This window comes from Geospiza fortis, unplaced genomic scaffold (assembly GCF_000277835.1).
Source record: "Geospiza fortis unplaced genomic scaffold, GeoFor_1.0 scaffold192, whole genome shotgun sequence".
In the NCBI taxonomy this organism is placed as follows: Eukaryota; Metazoa; Chordata; class Aves; order Passeriformes; family Thraupidae; genus Geospiza; species Geospiza fortis.
In genome coordinates, this window is record NW_005054315.1 from 1,496,583 (window position 1) to 1,517,530 (window position 20,948).

The 20,948-nt window shown below is 37.2% G+C and overlaps 1 protein-coding gene across 2 annotated transcripts in view; it reads left to right on the forward strand.

The window, feature by feature from the left end:
- MYO16 (myosin XVI) overlaps positions 1-20,948 on the forward strand; it is a 326,118-nt gene that overhangs the window by 253,547 nt on the left and 51,623 nt on the right. For both annotated transcript variants that reach the window (XM_031056227.1, XM_005419960.2), the window contains exon 28: positions 9,191-9,293. In XM_031056227.1, the coding sequence (XP_030912087.1) occupies positions 9,191-9,293 (103 nt within the window). The remainder of the gene's footprint in view (positions 1-9,190; positions 9,294-20,948) is intronic.

Sequence of the window (20,948 nt, forward strand, 5' to 3'; positions counted from 1 at the left end):
TTTTAAAATTTTTATTTAATTTCTAGATTAAAGTGCCACCCTTGGTACTTCTGCTTTCCACTAGCTCTTGACATTTCTTATCCATCAGATTTAACAAAATATTTATTAAATCACTAAATAACCCTTACAATCCTTATAAAAATCTATGCATGTTTTACATCTGTGAATTTTAAAGCTTGTGCTATTTCTAAACACGGAGAAATGTTGTCACAAGGTGCTGAAATACCTACCAGAGCACTGGATTTTATCTAAAAGCATGGATTATAAAAATAGATAGAATTATATTTGTACACAAATAAGTATAATGAAAGTTTTTGACCCATATCTCACAAACTGAGTTCAATGTGCCTATAACAGGCAGCTAATAACTTTATTTCAGAACCTTAAGGTTCCAGCAAAAATCTTTATTGAGTACTTCATAATTTGCTGACATTACATAATGACAAAGATAATGGACACAGATTTATGTGTGGTAGTAAGAAATTCAGTTAAATGCCTGCCATAGAAATAAACCTTTTAAAATATTATCAACCACTAATATTCTCACTAATCTTTATACATTGAAACTCTTCTAAAGAAATGCTTATTAGAATTACTGACCTCTTAAATTAATACAGCATATATTTAAAGTAAATATTTTAAAGAAGTAAGTATGTAACACATTAGTTTATGCCAGTGGCACTATGCAGGAACTTTGAATTATCAGATTGAGGTGCAAATTGTCATATAGATTAATTTTACTGTACAATTTCAAGTAATTCCTTGTTATTTATTGCTTAATTAAATATGTCTGCATGGTTTCCCTGTTTAGAAAAATATTAGTCAATCTTGAGTGCTGCTTCTTTATGGTCATAGGACTTGTATAGGTCATAGGACTTGTATAGATGCAGTCCAGCTGCCTCACACTCAAAAACAGCTGTGACTCTCCTGCTGTTTCTTCTTTCCGTGGCTCTGCAGCTGTTAAATTCTTTCCACTCAGCTCAGATATTCAGGGCACCCTTTTTCTCCTTATCCATATCTTTATATTCTTTACAACCACTTAATCTTCAGCAGCAGAACCTGGAATGACACTTCCTAAAGCTAGATTTCCTAGTCAGGCTGAATAATAATAGGCAGTTTATCCTGGTGGTATCTGAGAGCAAACACAAAATCCTATGCAAGCATTCACGTAAAATCCTTTTATGCATCTTAATCACTGGGTCTTACTTTGCTTTCTTGTTTAGACCAATGTGGCATTAATTTACCGTCATCTGTTTCAGCAGAATTACTCCAGCTGTATTCCACTCTTAATGAGAGCAGAATCTGGTCCACTCTTGGCACATGACCTTTGTATATCTTGAAAAATGATGCTTTTGTATGGTTTGTCTAACCATTATACAATCCAGAGCCAGGAGAATCCCTGTTACCCAGACTGATAGTACTCACAGGGTTCAGAGGCACAAGGGAAGCTCCCACAGAAGAGAGCAGAAGTAGAGATGATCTCACAGAGAAGCTATTTTACCATATGATTTAAAGAGGTCCAAAAATCCTTCCCCATAATCCCAACAAACATTGTCTAAGCTACTAGTGAGTATTGTGGGAAGAGTTGTGTATGTTCCCATTCCTCTTTGGCTGAGTACTGGTAACACAGGAGAAGAAAATACCAAAAAGAATGAAGAAATAAAGCATTATCTAGGTGGAACAGCAAATCTAATCCTATTTCTCTTTAGTATCACAATTTTTATTTGAGTCTGGTTTTACTTTCTGCTTCAGCAACATACATCTTTCTCAGTATATTTCCCAGAGAAGGCACTGAGCTGGGCAGTGCCTTCTTGGCAAACAGTGAGCCACTGAAGTGACAATGTCACCAGGAGGCCAAGCAGGAAAGTTGTACAAGCCCACTTCAGTATTTCAATTGAAATTTTGATTTTGATGCCCTGTTATCATATGGATAATACAGATAGGTTGGCAGAGAAAGAAAAGGAGCTCCAGTGGACACCAGTCATAGAACATCTTTGTGTTAAACAGAATCAAATTAGCAGGTTAACAAAGAAATTTAAATTTATTACATAGCCCATATATTCTGTGTACAGTGAAGCATTTTATGGCCCCTGTGCATGTTGGTGGGATGCCCAAGCATGGAGAGGTAGTTAGCTGTGGGAAAGCCCTACCTAGCAAGAGCTAAAGGTAAACATTTGCTGAGGTAGAGCCAGATGAATATGTTTGTAGATGTAATAGAGCTGTTTGTTTGCTCAGTGCTGGCGTGTTTCTGAGACAATGTGTGATTTTTGACAATTTTTAAAGTAAATATGTTTTACATTGCTTTGTCAGGATGAAATGGGAATGTCAGCTTTAAGTAAGATGGTGCAAAAGTATTGTAAATCTGTAGCAAATCTTTAGCAGATGTTGCGAATTCATATGTTGTATTTGCATAGTTGAATCCACTAATCCCAAGAGTCAAACTATAATTTATATTCTACTCACTATTCTGCTGCCACATTGTCTGAGATGAGGAATCCTCTGCTTAATTACAGGAAGTATATGAATAAATAATCCAGGACTAAGACACACATATCTTCATTACTTCTTTTCTTCAGAAACTGAAATTCAGATGTCTAGAAAAGATTAAGGGTTTCAAAGCCTAATGCAGAAAACCCCATAAAACTCAGGAAAAAATAATTCTTCCAATTCATTTCTTTATCATCTGTCATAAGGTAGTATCTCTATCTGAGAAATTTGTCTTATTTTTTATTCAGTTTAAATTAAAATATCCCAAATGGCCACTTCTGCAAAGGTGTTTTGATTCAGTTGATTTCATAGTCATGGCCCTCCCTCAAAAGTCTGTACTGAGCTCTACATTAGCCCAGTGGCTGACTCACATTTGAGCCACTGTAAAATTTTATTCTGGGGATTTTCTGAGTATTCTTCCAGCTTTATTTCTTAGTCCTAAATTTTCCTCTTTTATCTTAGTTACGTGTCATTTAACGTCACTCTTGAGTGTATTTTCCTTTTTCCACAGACACATTAAAGCATGTTGCATATTTCCAATTATCCCTTGTACAGGAAATGATTTTTTAATTGTTGAAGTAAAAAAATCAGTATATTTTACCAGAAAAAAATCTAGAGGCATATATAGAAACAAGGTAAATCTATGATAATTGGTCAGTTTGTTGTAAGATCACTTTTAGCATTATTAATTTTCCAAAATTGCTGTACTTTTATGTTTTTCACTTAATTCTTTTTGGTCTGCACATCTAGTCACCTAAGACTGTGTTTCTTGATATCAATTAAGATATTTAAAAAATAATATGGTAGGCAGGTGCTTTGAAGTTTTGGTTCATTGCCATATATACTTACTAATTCTTTCAGCTACATTGCACTTCATGTTCACATTTATAATATTCTGAATTATTTCTGTAAGTCTCTGTGAAGCAGCCTTGGTGCAAAATTTTTCATAGAAAGCGAACCTTATAATCTTATCGTGAATTTTCGAAGTTCTCCAAAAAAAGCCCCAAATGCAGTTTTTCTGATGTAATCTGTTATTTCTAAAAGCATCATTATCTTCTTCACATCCAAAGATTTATTCTCTAAAAAATTTTGTATATGTGCTTTGGTTCTTAATATTTATGCTCTATAATAAGATATTTATGTAATTTATATCGTACAGAGATTGACAGAATCACTTTTTTTTCTTGGAAATTATAATAATCTATTTCCTCTTTCCTAATTATCTGGAATTTCCCATGTTCCTCATATTTCAAAAATAATTAGGTTATTCCTTCCAGAAAAAAATAATATAACAGAGGGAAGAGGAATGAATGAATGAATATTTATCTTTATATAAAGGTAACATTATTCAAAATTCCATCCTATTCTTTGCTACTCACTGATTTTATAAGTTTTCTACTGAAAAATTTTCAGGCAATCTCTCTTCAGTAGATAGGCTCTCTGGATGTTTCAGGTTAGGTAAAACCTTACCTAACCCACTCTTCCCATTCTCCCCAAATCCAAACAAACAAAACTAAAAATCCTGACTTATAAGCACATAGTGACAAGTTTGGCAAACAAAGTCCATTTCTTTCACATATTTCAGATATCAACAATTAATGATTGTCAAAGAAAGAGAAGGTGAAGTATAGAAAGGAGAAAAGAGACAATTTACTGAGACAGCACAACCTGAACCTTTATGATGACAATTTTTGCATTTCTTCTAGCAGAAATATAGGACATAACTTAATTTTGATTGCTACCTTTTATTCACTACCTTTTGAATAGATCTTATTAAGTCATACCAGTTTACCTTGGCAAACAGAGTACATTGTAGTAAGCAAAAAAAGAGAAAATTAAGCTACAACATAATGAATTATACTGACAAGAATGTCACACATTTTTCCTTACATAAGTTGTGTTTGGATATTTAAAACTTAAAAGTACATAACTTATCACTCTTTTAAAGCAGTTACCTGCCAGTCATATGTGATTTTTATTTTTTAAGCAACAAGACAAAGACATGGGAAGAAGGAGCTTCCTTTAGAAAAGATATGACTTGTGGCATTAGAGACTATCCTCTTAGTGAGGACATTGGATTGCAGTCAGTAGCTACATCTAACTTTATTATTTTTGGTGTTTCTTTCTTAATTAGGCAAGAGAGAGGCCTGAGAATAAGAGCAGCAAAACAACCAACCAACAAAAGTAGTTCTGTGGCTTCAGTTCAAAGACATCTTTTATTAAGCTATTGATTTAGAGCCGCTTGTTTTTCTGCCCTTTGTACTTGCCGTGTTTTTTCCTTTAGTGTCTTCTGTCACGTTGTGCTATTGAAATTGAGTCATGTTTATTCCAATGCTTAAAGATTTGCTGTGCATACAGAACTGGGAGTACAGCCCTACAGCCCATTTGTGCACGCTCTGTGTAAATCAAATAGAGTGCTGAGCCTTAGAATATTGCTGTGGGTTACTGTGCCACAACCTGAACTGCAGAATATTCTGTCTTTGGGAAAAACAGCCTGCTGGATCTTGTCAGCTGCGCACTTAGGGAGGTGAGGGAGAAAATGATTAGATAACATCCTTATCTGTGAAGACCCAGGAGAACTGAGTTTTCCCTATTCACAAGCTATTGGCAGCAGTGTCTACTCCAAACAAACAAAAAATTTCCCTGATAGAGCACATCATTCAGAAGCAAAGGAAGAGAGGTCAGAGCACATTTCTGCAGCACCAGAGAATCCTGGCCAGTCTGTACATGCTCACAGTGTGAGCTTGTCTAGCCAGAATGTCTTTCTTCTGTTTATGCTTCTGAAAATGACAAGTTAGGACAAGGAGGGTGCTAAAGGAAAAAGCTGGGGAAAATGGATCTTCTCTCACGCTGATGTCATGTGGATGGGTGCTGGGGAGACCCTCCTTCACCCTGATAGTAGTGTTCACTGTCTCAACTTGTAACTAGAAGAGGTTTTGAATTTACTTCCTAATCAACAATACATTAGTCTTGGCATAGCAGTGGGGTGTTGTTGATTCAAATTAATCCTTTACACCTCCCTGTTTTGTATTTTATTTTGAATCCCTTAGTGAATGAGTTGGTCCGGCTAGCCATGAAATACTGGGGTTTTTTTTGCTTCCTGGCTATGAAGGAGATTCACTTTGTCTGATACTAGATGTCCAGGCTGGAGGCAAGAGCATGTTTATACTCAGTGGAAAGACATAATGGTCTTACAGTGCACAGTTCATCTGAGCTATTGTAAACACCAATATTACAGTGAGGGATATGACACCAGAATAGTCTATTCTACTGAATCTTAAGAAAGTCTAGACAAGTGACTTGTCAATCCAACTTTAGCTGAAATGTATTTCACTTCTTTTAGCAAGGTAGCACTGAGTATGCTTTCTGGATTCCTTAGGATCCTCTCTGTACAGTCTGCATTATCTACTGGGGGCAAAATGTATGACCTGTCAGGTGGGAAGAAGCCTGTTACTTGATTAAGTGTGTTCATTCACTTCAGAGTAAACTAAGGCTAAAGTGCTAGGGGAAGAATTCTCTCTAAGTGAAAGTTTCAAAGACTCCCCAGTTTGCATTTCCCCAGAAGCAAGCCCCATTGTTGCAAGTAATTCAAGTTTATTTATACAAACCTGCACTGTAATTTCAGTATTCTTATTACTAATTTCTGTGATAGAATAAATTCTGAAAAATAAGTTATTTTGCTCATCCTGAGAATGATTAAATTTAAGATGATATTAAATGATTGTGTCTACATGGAAACACAAGGTCAATACACAGTAAAAAGTATCTGATACCCAAAAAATATTTTGCATTTTGATAATAATGTCACACTTGTAAGTTTTTATTTCTTCCTTTATATTTTAGCTCATTGTCAATTTAAAGAAAAAGATTTTAGTTTTTTTACTCATTTAAAGCTAAGTACAGAAGAAATTATATAAGCTTATGGTTAGACCATCCCTTCTGTCCAGAACAAATCTGGGCTCCCACCAACATTATGTAGTCCTCTTGTTCCATCCATCCAGGAACTTCCATTAATTCCCTGGCATTGACACAGGTATATGCACAACTGGACTGAGAGCCAAATTGGGACACCATTGTGGCTGAAAAAATAGCTGCAAACTTTGTTGTTTTGTTGTTTTTATCTTCATACAAGATGAAAATGGTTAATAACTGATGATTACACAGGACATAAAGGTACTTTCTCATTTTGGGTGCTTAACCAGTAGATTTGGACCAATGACAGGAAAAAAAGGAAGTTCTCTTAGACCCTCTGTTAGTTACTCTGCAGGATGAGTAGCTCAGTCAGACAAGTAGGCATAAAGGTGAGCTTCCTCTCAGGCACCCAAATGAAAGCATCCAGTCTGGACTTCTCGGAGTCCATCTGTGGCCAGTGGAGAAAGGCACCTCCAGAGGGCAATGTCTTCTCATTTTTTTCAAAAGCATCTAGAATGCATAGAACAAGTCACCCTGTGGAAAATACCTGTCTTCACAGACTGTTTTGAGAACAAGGTGACTAACTCAGGCTAGGAGAACAGCTTTTCAGTGTCTAACATGGGGAAAGTAGATCATCTTCCAAATGTCCTGCTGTATTCACAGAGGAAGTTTACAGCAGAGTTAAATTTCCATAGCTTCCTCTTTCTCTACTACCATAACCTATCCTCCTTTTCTAAGCTAGAGCTTGCTTTAACAGATAGGATTGTGAACTGTGGTTAGACTTCCAGGATAATGTGATGGAATTTCAGAGACTTTAAAAGCTGGAGGAAAATGGTGGATCATTTTTGTCTGGCATCCTGTATAATACAGATTGTAAGGAATATTTGGCTATCCTTGAATTCTATCATTTGCAAGTCTTTAAAGAAAACTTGAGCCAAATGTAGAACTTAAACCTTTTAAATTTTAATTTGGCTTTTTTTTTTCAAGAGAGAAATATATTTCTTTGGGTTTCTGCTGTAAGGAAGTTTCAGGCTGACCACTTTTGCAGTTACTTCTTCATGCGTTGTGACTCAATGCTTAGTCATGAATCTTCACTTCAGTCAGCAGTTGCTGAGCTTTTCAGCAGTTGTTTCTCTAACGCCTCTGATTTCCCATGACTTCTAAGAAAAAACTGTTGATACAAGTAGGGAAACAAGGTGACCCCAGCCTTAATAGAAACCTGTAAAATAAATGTCCTTGTGACCATGCAGCTAGTGGAATATTGGGAAGGTGCTATCCCCAGTTTTCTAATGCTAATCTGGAGTGTGAGACTAAATACAAGGATCTGTGGTGAAGGTTTGGACCCTCCTTACCATCATTCCTCCAAACAGTTCCTGGGCACAACTTGGGAACTAGGACAGGCTGGTGCCCAGTCAAAGAAAGCAGCTTAGACATGGTTACACTCTGTTGGAACGGGACAGAATTTAATAGAACAGAACAGATTACATAATATTAAGCGCATAAATAAATCATCAGGCTAGGGTTTTGCCAGATGGTTTCTGTGCCAGAGAAGCAGTCCATCTCACTTTTCATTTACTAACGTAGACTTAGCCATGGGGTCCTCAGCAGGACTGCTACCAGACAAGAGAATATTTCCAGACTGCAGGAGCTGAGGTACCCAAGGGTCTGTGCAGCTACAGGACACTAGAAGTCTAGGTGAAATTTGGTCCTAAAGCAGTTTACCTGCAGATGTTGGTCCAGACTTGGCACACCTTTGGGTACAATTGAGATCCCTGGAGTCATTCCAGCACTGCAGCCTTGCCTACCATGTTGTGTGAAAGACAACAAGACAGCACAGTTTTGGGTTGAAGGAGAGATATCTGTGAATTCAGCTGTTAAATAAATAAATAAATAAATAAAATGTCAGGAAATGTAATTAGCTCGCAAATTTCAAAACTTATCAATTTCACTGGGAGTTTAATCAAAAGTGACATGTTTGCAAAGTGTATATCCTTTTCAAAGCCTGGCTTTTTGTAATGAAAAAGCATTCTGACTCATTACATGCAGTCAGATCTAGACAAAGGAATACCTCCAAAAAAATAGTAATATTATGTAGCATTAAGATGTGTAAAATTCCATTTCTTTAGTAATAAGTTACAATAAATTTAATAAGTCCACAGTTGAATTTTGAATTTTATACTTTATTGGACTTTGTATTACTTAAGTTTCCTTCCTTGATATTTCTATCTGGTACATCAAAGAGCCCTCTAATATCCAGCATTTTCTGTCTTGGAAGGTACTCAATGCTATAATCAAGTCTCCCCTTGAACTTCTTTCCGGTAGTGTAAACTGATCCAATTCCTGGAAGTCTCTTTGCTACATGACTTTCTGTTCAAAATGAAAATTTATCTCGGATTGATGAAAATCATTTTTGTCAATGGTGCTTTCTGTGAATTACTCCTTAAGAGGCATAACTTGTATGACACATACTGAAAACATATTTTCCTCCTTTCAATGACCCAGTTCAGTTGCAGGGGAAGCTTTTCATTCCTTTGGCATTGATTTTCAGTGAGGCATCCAAAGAACAGATTGGAAGCAAATTTGGGTTTTAGGCATCACTTGTTATTAACCAAGGTCATGTCTAACAAAATACAAGATTTTGAGTGATTTGCCTTCTTGTTTTCTTCACCCTGATCAAAATCACAAGCTTCCAGTTTGGATAGATTTGAGAGTCAAAGGAAAACTGACAATTTCTACAAAGGCATCAACCAGGCCAACATTAGAATAACTGTACTTCTGATGATTTTTCTAGGTATAAAGATTTGGCTGATACAGCAGCAGGAGAGAAGAAGAAGTTGAGTGCCAAGGAGAGATGTCGTCTTGTTCTTCAGCAGTGTAAATTACAAGGCTGGCAGGTTTGTGATCTACAAAGCAATTAAAATATCATTCTTTAAACAAGCTAGCTGAGTCATTTCAATTGGTGGCAAGCCACCACATCCTTTGCAGTGGTGTATTTTTTTGCCATTTAATATATGCTTGGGTAAATTTTCAAACTGATCTTCAGAGTTTTATGAGTAGTTGTGATCATTGTGTCAAAAAAATCAGTGTATTCTTGTGGGAAGAAAAATATTCAATTAACCATGCACACTATGTAAATTTTTTTCAAGATTTTTGAAGGTATTTGATATATACATTTTAGTGGTTGAATGGTTCCTGAATAACCTTACATACCTTATTTCTTTAAAATTCTATGCTAAATGCTCTATCTACTGTCATAACAGGCCAGACTGAAAGCAGCTAATTAGGATTTCCCAGGTAGTCAGTGCATTTGTAGGTGCCAGCACGCTGATCCACAGATCCACCAGAGAACCTGAGGTTACCATACATGAAGTAAAGTTAAAAAAAGAGAAAGTACCAAGCACTAAACAGGAAACTGTCAACTCCCTATCCTTTCTCCTTATTCTCTTTGTATCATATAAGTCTCAACAGTATGAAGACTGCAAGGTGGATGTCTGCATTTGTCCAGAGTACTCAGTCATATGCTTTGGATAGCTTTGTAATTGAGTAGGACTGATTTCTCTAATATGTGCATTAAAAAAAAAAAAAAAGTGTTTCTTTGCATAGTATAGAAGCTATTGAATAGAAATGAAGCTTTCTGTGGCTTCACATACAGAGCTCTCCTGCGGGCAGCGTGAGTTTCAGATTCAGGCCTTTTTCCAGGCTAGCAGGACTGAAATATGTTACAAATGAGAGCATCCAGACCAATTTCAGGGACAGCTGTGAAGTTAAGGGATTGGACAGTGGTTAGGGCACTCCTATAGGCCTCTTCAGTTTAAAGGATGAGGTTTTCTAATTAATGTATGACCTCTGAGTATTAAGATGCCCAGAAAAGTTTCTGCAAGCTGTTTATAAAGGCCAATGACTAAGTCAGAATGTGTGCTATGGATGTTTCTCAGTGGCCCAGATCCCTTAGTATCAACAGGAACAAAAATATGACCCCACTAGGCTGGGAGCATTCATGCATGATCACCTGCACTCAGACATATAAGAAAATTTTTCTTTATTCAAAATACTGTTTAAAGCCTCAGTTTAGTCACCAAGCAAAGAAGAGGGCACATAGAGCCCCCCTCTCCCTCAGTAGAAAAGACCAAAAAACTGGAAAAGATAACAATATTAAACTAGACTTGATTTTCCTACCCAGGTTTTGTAAGTTTGCTCTGATGTTCTGCATCATTGCCACAAGGTTTCCTTTTAAAAAAACCCCAATCATTAACAACTAGAAACTGTACCTTCCCTTACAAGTACCTGGAGATGAGAAAACCCCTCATTTTTAGAACTTATGTGGGGTTACAAGCTTGACATTGGACAAAAGCTGCAACAGTAATTGCAGTGTGCTACAGTCAAGAAACACAGAGCAGGATGCCTATCAGGTTTATTTCCCTGGAGAAGAACCATTGTTACAGCACAGGAAAAAAGCAGTTGGTCATCAGTGAAAGCCTAGAGCTCAAGATTAGTGATTCTGTAGTGATAGGCATTTTTTAACAAGACTGAAACCTAGGAAGACAAAACTTTTAAAAGGAAATCACAAAACAGAAACCTTCCATCATGCAGAGGACTGAAGCTTGTGATCTCAAACAGATTTTAGAAGTTCTGAATCCAGAACTCCAGAATCTCATTAACTCCAGGAGAAGTCAGGTGTGCAAAACTACAGCAGTGCATAATGCATTATCACTCAGACCAGAAAGGCACAAAACTCTTCAGAGACACTGATAAGCTAAATGGAATAGGAGAGTTTGGGGGTGAGAGTTATACCATTGTCACTCAGTTTCTAAGAAGCACATGGCAACAGACTAAGCTGCAAGGAACGAGGTTTGAAAAAATGAGTGACCTTCTCCATACACCTTTTTCAAGGCACAGAGAGGTATAAAAACAAAGGGAAAGATGAAAAGTGTAGAAGAAAGTTTAAAAAGAAAATTCACTCCAAGTCAAGTTTCTTAAATGTCCAATGAATAACAGCTTGGTACCAACCTATTTTGTATAGGTGATACAAAATCCCATACCCAACTATCAGCAGTAGTGACTAATGTCTGTGTCACATAATCTCTCTCAATTATCTTTTTGATTCATTTGACTAATCATGAAAGCTGAACTTTAAATAACAATCTAAATGAAGAAGCTTACACAATCTGCATTTGTCATGGGTACTCTCCTCTATGCTTTTACAGTAGAGGACTCTGAAAAAAGGAAAATATTTAAAAGGTAGAAAAAGAGAGGAGGAAAGGAATGAAAAAAAGGAATTAGGAAGCAAGGATGATGTCAGGCAGCAAAGTCAGAAGAAAGGAGTCATCTGTAGTGCATTACTAAAAATCATCCAAAAAGCAGGGGGTTACACATATAGTTTATTCAGCCACTGTTGCCAGCAGTAACTACTTCAAATGAGTCACTGCTGGAACTGAAAATCTATTTGTTGCAGGAGTTCATGAATAAATCAAAAATTGACTTCCCCAAAATGTTACATGCACTTCCCTGAAGAGCTGTTGCAAATTCAGGTAAAAAAATGAACGAAAAAGATAACTAAAATACCCTCATCAAGGATGACAGTATTTAGGAGAAAGCAACACAGATCTGAAATCAAACTCCACCTCATATGTCATCATCAGTAGATGAAGTTGCCAATAGGCTCAAAAGCAGAGGGGAAAAATAAAGATCTGAACTTTTTAGCTGAGTGAATCTGGATGATACTTTAAGCTTTCTTCTGATAATGTACCTCACCATCCCATTTTGAGAAAGGTGATATTAACCTGGGGGAGGGAAAAGTGTTCTAAATTAAGATCCCTGAAAATGAGTAAAGAACATGGTATCTTTGTATTTATTTCCTGCCTCACAATTTCTCTGTTCCTTCTTACATAAGCTGTGTTTGAAGAGCATTTTATTAACACACAAAGCAACAAAGCTCAGACCCTACTCACAGAACATGTTCTTTCTCCTCTCGTAAATACTGCAGTCTGTTTTCAAGTAGACAAAAAGTGCAGAAGATCCAATACTAGGGTCCAATTTTGGTTTATTTTCTACTGTTCAGCAGAGCATAAGAGCAAACACTATTAGTTGATCAATGTCTTGTGCTTGCTTCACCATCTTACGTGTTAGAAGCAAGTATTTATTATCACAGAATAATTAGGGCTGGAAAGGATCTCCAGGATCACTGAGTTCAACCTTTGACTGAACACCACCACCATAGCACTAAGTGGCATGTGAAATTGTTCCTTGAGCACTGCCAGGGATGGTGACCTCAACATCTCCCTAAGCAACCTGTTCCAATACTTCATCACCCTTACAGTGAAAAAACTCTTCCTAATATGTAATCTGAACCTTGTCTGGCACAGCTTGAGGCCATTTCATCTTGTCCTGTCACAGTTGTCTGGGGGAGAGGCAGAACCCCACCTTCCTACAACCCCCTTTCTTGTAGCTGTAGGGTGATAAGGTCCTCCCTGAGCCTCCTTTTTTCCAAGCTAAACAATGAAAACTCCCTCATCTGCTCCTCACAGGAGCACTCCATGTCTTTTGCCAGCTCCATTGCCCTTCTCTGGACATGCTCCAGAACCTCAATTTCTCTGTTGGAGTCAGGGTCCCAGAACTGGACACAGAATTCGAGGTGTGGCTTCACCAGTGCTGAGTACAGGGAGATGATCACTTCCCTGGCCTTGCTGGCCACACTATTGTTCATACAGGCCAGGCTGCCATTGGCCTTCCTGGCCATCTGTGCACTGCTGGCTCATGTTCAGCCAGCTGTCAACCAGCACCCCCAGCCCTTTTCTGCTGGGCTGCTTTCCAGCCATTCTGACCCAAGCCTGAAAGGCTGTCTGGGGTTGTTGTGGGCAAAGTGTCCCTGACATTTGGCTTTATTGAATGTCGTACCATTGGTCTTGGCCCATTGATCCAGCTTGTCCAGATCCCTCTGCGGAGCCTTCCATCCTCCTAGTAGATCAACACTCCAATCCACCTTGATGTTGTCTGCAAACTTACTGGGGGTAACTCAGTCCAAACCATTGATAAAGATGTTAAACAGGACTGGTCTCAATACTGAGCCTTGGGGAGCCACACTAGTGACTGGCCAACAGCTGGATATGGAACCAGCCACATTCACCACCACACTTTGGACCCAGACATCCAGCCAGTTTTTAACCCAACGAAAGTGCACCTGTCCAAGCCATGATCTGACAGCTTTTCCAGGAGACAATGTTGTGGGAGACAGTATCAAAGGTTTTACTGAAGTCCAGGTAGACAAACAGCATTTCCCTCGTCCACTAGACAGGTCACCTGGTCATGAAAGGAGATCAAGTTGGTCAGGCAGGACCTGCCTTTTCTAAATCCTTGCTGGCTGCTGATCTCCTGATTGTCCTTTGAGTGCTGCATGGTGACACTCAAGATGATCAGTTCCATAATCTTCCCTGGCACTGAGGTCAGGCTGACAGGCCTCTAGTTTCCCAAATCATCCTTGAGGCCCTTCTTGCAGATGGGCATCACACTGGCCAAGCTCCCATTGTCTGGACCTCTCTGTTTAGCCAGGACTGATGATAAATAATGGAGAACACTTTAGTAAACTTTTCCACCAGCTCCTTCAGTACCCCCAGATGGACCCCATCCAGTGCCCTCTGAGAGTCTGAGTGGGACAATAGGTCACTAACTACTTTTTCTTGGGTTACAAGGAGTCTGTTCTGTTTCCTGGCTCTGTCTTCCAGCTCAGGAGGCTGGTTGCCTTGAAAATACCTAGTGTTTCTGCTGAAGACTGAGGTAAGGAAGGCATTAAATACCTCTGCCTTTTCCTCTTTGCATCCAAAAAAGGATGGAGATTTTCCTTGGGCCTGTTTTCTTTGTTAATGTATTTATAGAAACATTTTTTATTATCTTTCCCAGTGTGGCCAGATTGAGTTCCAGCTGAGTTTTTGCCTTTCTAAACCTTTTTTCTACATGACATAGTGACATCCTTGTAGTCTTCCTAAGTTACCTGGCCCTTCTTCCAAAGGTTGTAAACTCTCTTTTTTCCCCTGAGTTCCAGTGAAAGCTCCCTATTCAGCCAGGCTGGTCTTCCCTGCTGACTTGTCTTTTGTCACGTAGGGACGGAAGTGTTGATAGCTTTATGAAATGTTGCTGTTCCTTGGGTAAACTGAGCGGGAGATAACTCAACTAGGACAATAAAATAGTGGTTTCATTGGAGCTGACATACCATGCAGTTTCAGTCATGCACTTAAGTTGAGTACTGGAATTATGAAAGTGCAGAGCTACTAATGAAAGGCAATTTTTGCATCTTGATTCTGTGTGCAGTCTTGATAAGGTATTCTTTCAGCTTAAATATATACTTGATCACTACAAGCTTAGCTACTTGCTGTGACTTTTAAGCACATCTGGTGTAAGAAAAAATTAGATTGCTAAATCAAAACAAACCATTTCTACTCCAGGCAGAGAGAAAGTAATAGACTTGTTTAGCCCCTGGAGAAGTCAGTGAGGTGGTATTTAGTAACTTTAGAGTTAAATTGAGAAGAAGTACTAGCTGGTCCATGTAAAGCAGCAGAATCTCCTGTCCCCCAGAATATGTTAAGGTCTTTATATTAGGAAATCCCCATTTTCAGTGCTGTGTTCATTTATTGTAATACAGTGATGCATTAACTAAGCAAAACCTACCATCTCAATGGCATGACTTAATTTGCAAACATTATCATGCTTTGGGAGAAGTATGGGCACAAACAGTCCTTGGCTCTTTTAACTGACATAAGGAAACTTTCATTTGTTTGGATTACAATTCCTCACACTGTTAAGCTTGCAAATATAAATTCAATAAAAAAGAGTTAGCTGTTAGCTCATAGCTTACTGAGCTTTCTCATCAAAACTTGTAACTCTACATTTTGTTTATCTAAGATCAGTAGTCTGCAATTAACCCTTCTGAGTTACTTCAGATGGAGCTTGCTGAAATGCATACTAGTACCATACCAGAAGAAAAATAAAATATCCATTTAATTTGCTTTTACTATAAAGTGCATCTGTTAAATACAAGCACTGCAAAGGTCAGACTTCACTGAAACTGAATATTTTAGCCTTTGACTGCTAGAAATGCTTATCTGGTTAAAAAATAGCAATCCTTAAAAACTTCTAATAAAAGCTTTGTCTTAGTTTATCTTTCCAATATTTAGCCTGCTTCCTCTAACCCACAACGATTCCTTCTTATCAGTAGCTTTGAGATCACTGATTTTTCAAAGACTAAATCTTAAGTTTCTGATGGGATGATCCAAAGGCTCCCCAGGTATGAAATAAGCAGTATAGGAGAGCCGGTTGGAATGTTTTAATGAAGCTCCAAATGAGGTAACTGCTTGAGATAGATGCTGTGGTAGTGCCAGTTCGCACTTTCACAACTACAAACGTTGCTGAAGCTGTTTCAGGAGCCAGCAGTGTCTGTGGAGAAATTATCTTTGCCAGTGAGGAGCTGTATTATCAAACTTGCAGTAATGAGTGTTAAAACAGAGAATAAGTCCTCAATGTAGAGAAATCCCAGAAGTCCATTTAGGGATTTTAAATTCTTCTAACACTTCTAGAACTGAAAAGGAAAAACAAAGTCTGATCCACAGTTCTTACTAGTCAAAGCAAAAATCATATTTTATTACTATTCTATGGATTTTTCATTTATTGGATTTGATAGAGCTGTCCTTAAGTATTTTTAAATTTCAATGTACCAGCATATAATATTAGCATACTGTGATCCTTTTTGGGAAAAATATATATTTATGATTAAATAGCAGAATGTAGAACATAAGTGGCATATGATTAAATCAGAGGAATGAGCAGAAGTGTATGAAATCATACATATGTAAATTTCATACTTAGTTTTAAATTATTTTTTAAACAGAATTGTTTATTTTGGCTTAAAATTAAAGTGGTCATGCTACACTAATTGCTTTGTACCTGATATGCTGAAGTACTGGAGTACTTCGCAACCAATCTAATATATAGGAGATTCTTAACTTTTTTATTTCCCTCAAGTAGGAAAACTTTAGGCTTCATAAATTCTATGACAGTTCATTCATTTGTTATTTACTAATTTTAAGTCAGTTTCCTGTTTGTTTTGAATATCTTACTTTAAAAGTCAATTTTCTTTTAGGCAATTAAAAAACAAAAATCTGGGAGTGGCGGGTGGAGGGGGGAGGGTGTGGGGTCATACTAACAGAAATTATTAAACACAAGCATTTTTCCCTCATACTTTGGATTATATCAGTAAAATGATATTGTCCTATTATATTTTTGTTTCATCTTGTCACTCCATTATATATGGGAAATAATTTGCTAGTTGCAGAAACCACCAGAGAGTGACTTTCTACCTCACCAATATTACCAAAAGGCTGGCCTGGGCCAGACACTGCCCACAAATATACTCAGTGACTTTGTGCCACACTAGACAAACTCATGATTCCCTTCAGCCAGAGAATAGGACAGATGGTTGACTTCGAGCTCAAAATGCTCACAAGCTCTCACTCTTTTAACACAAAGCTCTATTTTTAGTTCATATTTCTAGGAAAAATATTTTTTCCCTGGAGAATATATTCCTCCCTTTGTTTATCCATCTTTCGAGTCTTTCTTAGCATTACTAGTTTTTGCTAACTCAAGTTTCTTTATGTTATCTTTTGAATCTCAGATCTGGATTCCATGTCTTCCTCTACTTTTTGACACTTTTCTAGATACTTTGCTTCATATTTGGTCCCACTCTTCATCCCTTATTTGTCTGTGATTCGTTTTCCAGTCTCCTGCCTTAGGGTTTCCTCTCTGTGCCACTGCTCTCCCTGTCGCCTGTATCCTGTATTTCTCATTCATGCCAAGAGACCCTTTCCTATCGTTTCTTCTGAGTTGTGAATGAGTGGTTTGGCTCAGGTTAGGAGTGAGATCATAGAGCAGACCTGGGGAGGAGGTGTGGAGGAGGATGTACCACTACATTTTGGTGCTGTGTCAGTTTCTAGAATTCTGAAAACAAGAATGATAGGTCTGGTAAATACCAAGATCCCATGAGATAAAACTGGGGTAGGGTTTCCCCTACTGAGTCTTTCTTGCATGTTACATATCCTAATCACTTCCTTTCCTTTTTCTGTAAGGCAGTTCTTCATGTTGCCTCACAGGTATGAGGAGCTGTGAGGTTTGTACAGTTTAAGGAAAAGGAATGACCATTATTCTGCCCTTTCCCAGAGACCTGAATGACAGTTTTTCTCCCTAAACTCCAGCTCCTGACAAGAATGTATATAAATGCTTGATGTCGCTTGCTTGAATACCAGACTACTCACATACTTTATATTAAGGCCATAAATAAAGTATGCTAAAATATAGGTTTATTCAGTATGCAGCACAGTGCATTGTTACTAGTTTATGAAGAAGGACTATTAAAATGTACAAAGCAAAGCAGAGAGAGTAAACCTTTAAAAATAAAATCTCAGTCCTTTAAAATCAGTGCCCTGTGTTTGTCATAATAATATCTTTGTAGACATGTACACTGCAAGAGGACACATTTTACAATAGTATTAAGGCTTTTTTCTAAATTTCATTAATGCTCTGTGAAAATGTGTGTCATTGTGTAAAATATCATTAGACTATAGTTCTCTGTCTTTTGTAGGTAGCTATTTTGAAAGTACTGCCAGAAACACACAGCACTCCCACAAATTGCCTTTTTTAAACTAAAGAACAGCTTTACAGATTCCCTTGACACCTATTAAGTATGAGCTAATACTGCCTCCATGCCACCTACACACGATCTCAGCATCCATTCCATAGTTTTGAATGTCTGTACTTCTACATCCTACACCTTTTCTATAAAATTAAAAAATAAGAAATTAAAAAAAAATACTTAAAAAAATAAATAAAAATAAGAAGGAAGAGAAAGAACAGCTTCCTCCAAAAAAAAAAAAAAAAAAAAAAAAAAAAACAAAACCCAGCTGGCCCATAGCAGCAATTGAAGCTTTGGTAGTCATCAACAACAATTTTACCTAGTCTTTAAAAAATGTATCATTTTGAAAAACAACATTTTAAACCCTAATGCTTTCCTAATTAAAATAACTATGACTGTAATTCACAGATGGTTTACTTTTACAGGAGTCTGAATGACATTAAAATTTCAGGCTCAGATGAGAGCACTTTGTAGTCCAGAAAAAATATTGAAAAGTGAGTGTTTTAGTGGAAGAACATTTGAACCATTTTTCCCCTAGGCAAGCAGGAAACATTTTGTCATTAAAGAAGAGACCAGAATGAAGACAGGTGGTGACCTCAAAAGCTGTTTTGATATGTGACATGTGAAATTCCAACACTTTTCAGCATTATTGCTTTCACTGAACACCAGAACTATAAAAAGGGCAGTGAGACTATCTTGTTCTCTTGGTCAGCCTTAGAGGTTCTCAGATTTAATTCAAAGACTAAGCAACAGAGATTTCTATCTGTACTAACAGAATCAAACATGTAATAGTAGTTTCTGCTATACATGCTTCTGTCTAGAGCTCTGCTCTCTGTAGACCTGTCATATGATGTAAAAATCTATAAATAGCTTTTATCTGAATGTAAAAATGAATTTGTATTGATGTTTTGTATTTCTTCATTCATTTAAAAATTGTAGCAGGCTCCTACTAATGAAGTTCATAGCATAAGTGATGCCACAGTAACTCCATTTATATTGTTCCTAGGGTGTAGGATGAAAGGAAAGAGCAATAAGGCTTTGCATGTCCCCTAGATAGCTTTGTGACTGCAGTGTCAGCCACTTGCAACTAAACTAACATAAGCTTCAGCAATTGTCTTGACTGTGATTTTGTGACTGCATACTGCACAATAAATTGCAAGTCATTTAGTTAAGTTGCACTTTTGAAATATAACCTAAATGTGACCAACCAGTGTGTCAATAATGAGACTAATTGAGAATGGGTTTGTTAATTTTGCCATGGGCACTACTAGAGCTTTTTAAAGCTTATTAAGCTCTTAATAAGAGCTTTTTTAAGGTTTGAAAGTGTAACTTTTCATTCCCTTTTCTACTGTCAGAGTATCAGTATAGCTCTAGTAAGGGGAGAAGCTAGAACTCTGAGTAATTAAGGACAAAGGACAGAAATAAGGAAAAATTGGATGGTTTGGCATAGGCCTGATACAGGACAAAAAAAAATGTGTGATGTAGAGGCTTTGTGGAAAGGAAAGGTGGAGTATAAAGAGAAAATTTAATCAGAGTGGAGGAATATAATTTTATTAAGTATTTGTGCTCAGGCCTTGTCTGAGAGCTGCTCAGATGGAATGGTAATTACAGTAACCACACAATAATTTAATTACAGTTAACTATATGAATAATAATTCAGTTATTTTTTTACAGAGAATTCTGTATTCAAGACAATGTAAGCAAGACTATGAAGATAATAGTAGCCAAAAGTAGTGATAATGCAGGTTCAGAATGTGGTTTGACAAGATGGGTGGGGAAAAACCTGTTCAATGAGCAAAAGGTTAAGATAACCAGGTGAATAGAGAATTTTGGAAGCTGAGGAAGAAATGTAAAAAAAATTTGTTGGAAGTCATCAGTCAGGAAAATGAAGATGAGAATGTGGCCCTAAGAGCAGTGCGTGAGTGCACAATTGGATATCAGGGAGATTACCTCAGATTAACCACCACACAAGAGAGCTTCTTCCCTATTTCTGACTTTCTATAATGGTGAGACAAGTAACACGTCATTTTTGTCACCTACTTCCTCACACTTTGTGATAATTCAAAAGGGACTATTTTATAGACAAAAGAGAGACTAATGGGGAAAAAAAATAGAAAGCATTCTTGTTTTCCCATTTGAGTGTATATGATTTTTATTAAAAGACTAACAACTGCACCATGATTGTTAGCTCAAACTTCAGGATTACAGAATTTTTAAAACATTTGATTCAAATTAGTTGCTGTCTACAGTGGAGAGAGGTGAAGCCAAGGGACAAATAATTTCTGAATTTAGTTAATGGAGTTAAGCCGTGAAATATATATCCTGGCTTTCTGTCATCCAACCCTACAAGGATGTATATCTAACAGTGTTTGGATTGAAAACAATTTTGAAGGGTGTGCAATTAACCCTCCAGATACCTGTCTCCCAGATCTAAAGTAAAAAACACCAGTGGTACAGGATGGTTCAGTAAGAAGAGAGTGAGATTGTAATCTGGAGACAAACAAGAGTTGGAATTAATTCCTGCAATTTTAGCCAGACTTGTATGAATTAATCAGTGTGCCTATTAGCCATAAAAAAATTAATAGTTAGGCAAAAGCTAGAATCTTTGAGGGTAGCACAGTTTTCTGGCACTGCTCCTTTTATTTTTATGAAGTCAAGAAAGTTACTTCTGCAAAATTCCTGAGAAAAATGATTGGTTTATTGATTGGGGTTTTTTCCAGCTACTTGCCGGTTTTAGAGTTGCTAGGTTGTGTGTGGTTTTTAAAGTCTATTAGAAAGGAATGCTTTTGAAGATGATACAAAGAATTTTATAGGACTGTTCCGGCTTGCTCAGAAGGTATCAAAAGAAAGTTGTTTTCTTTTGGTCTAACTAGATAAA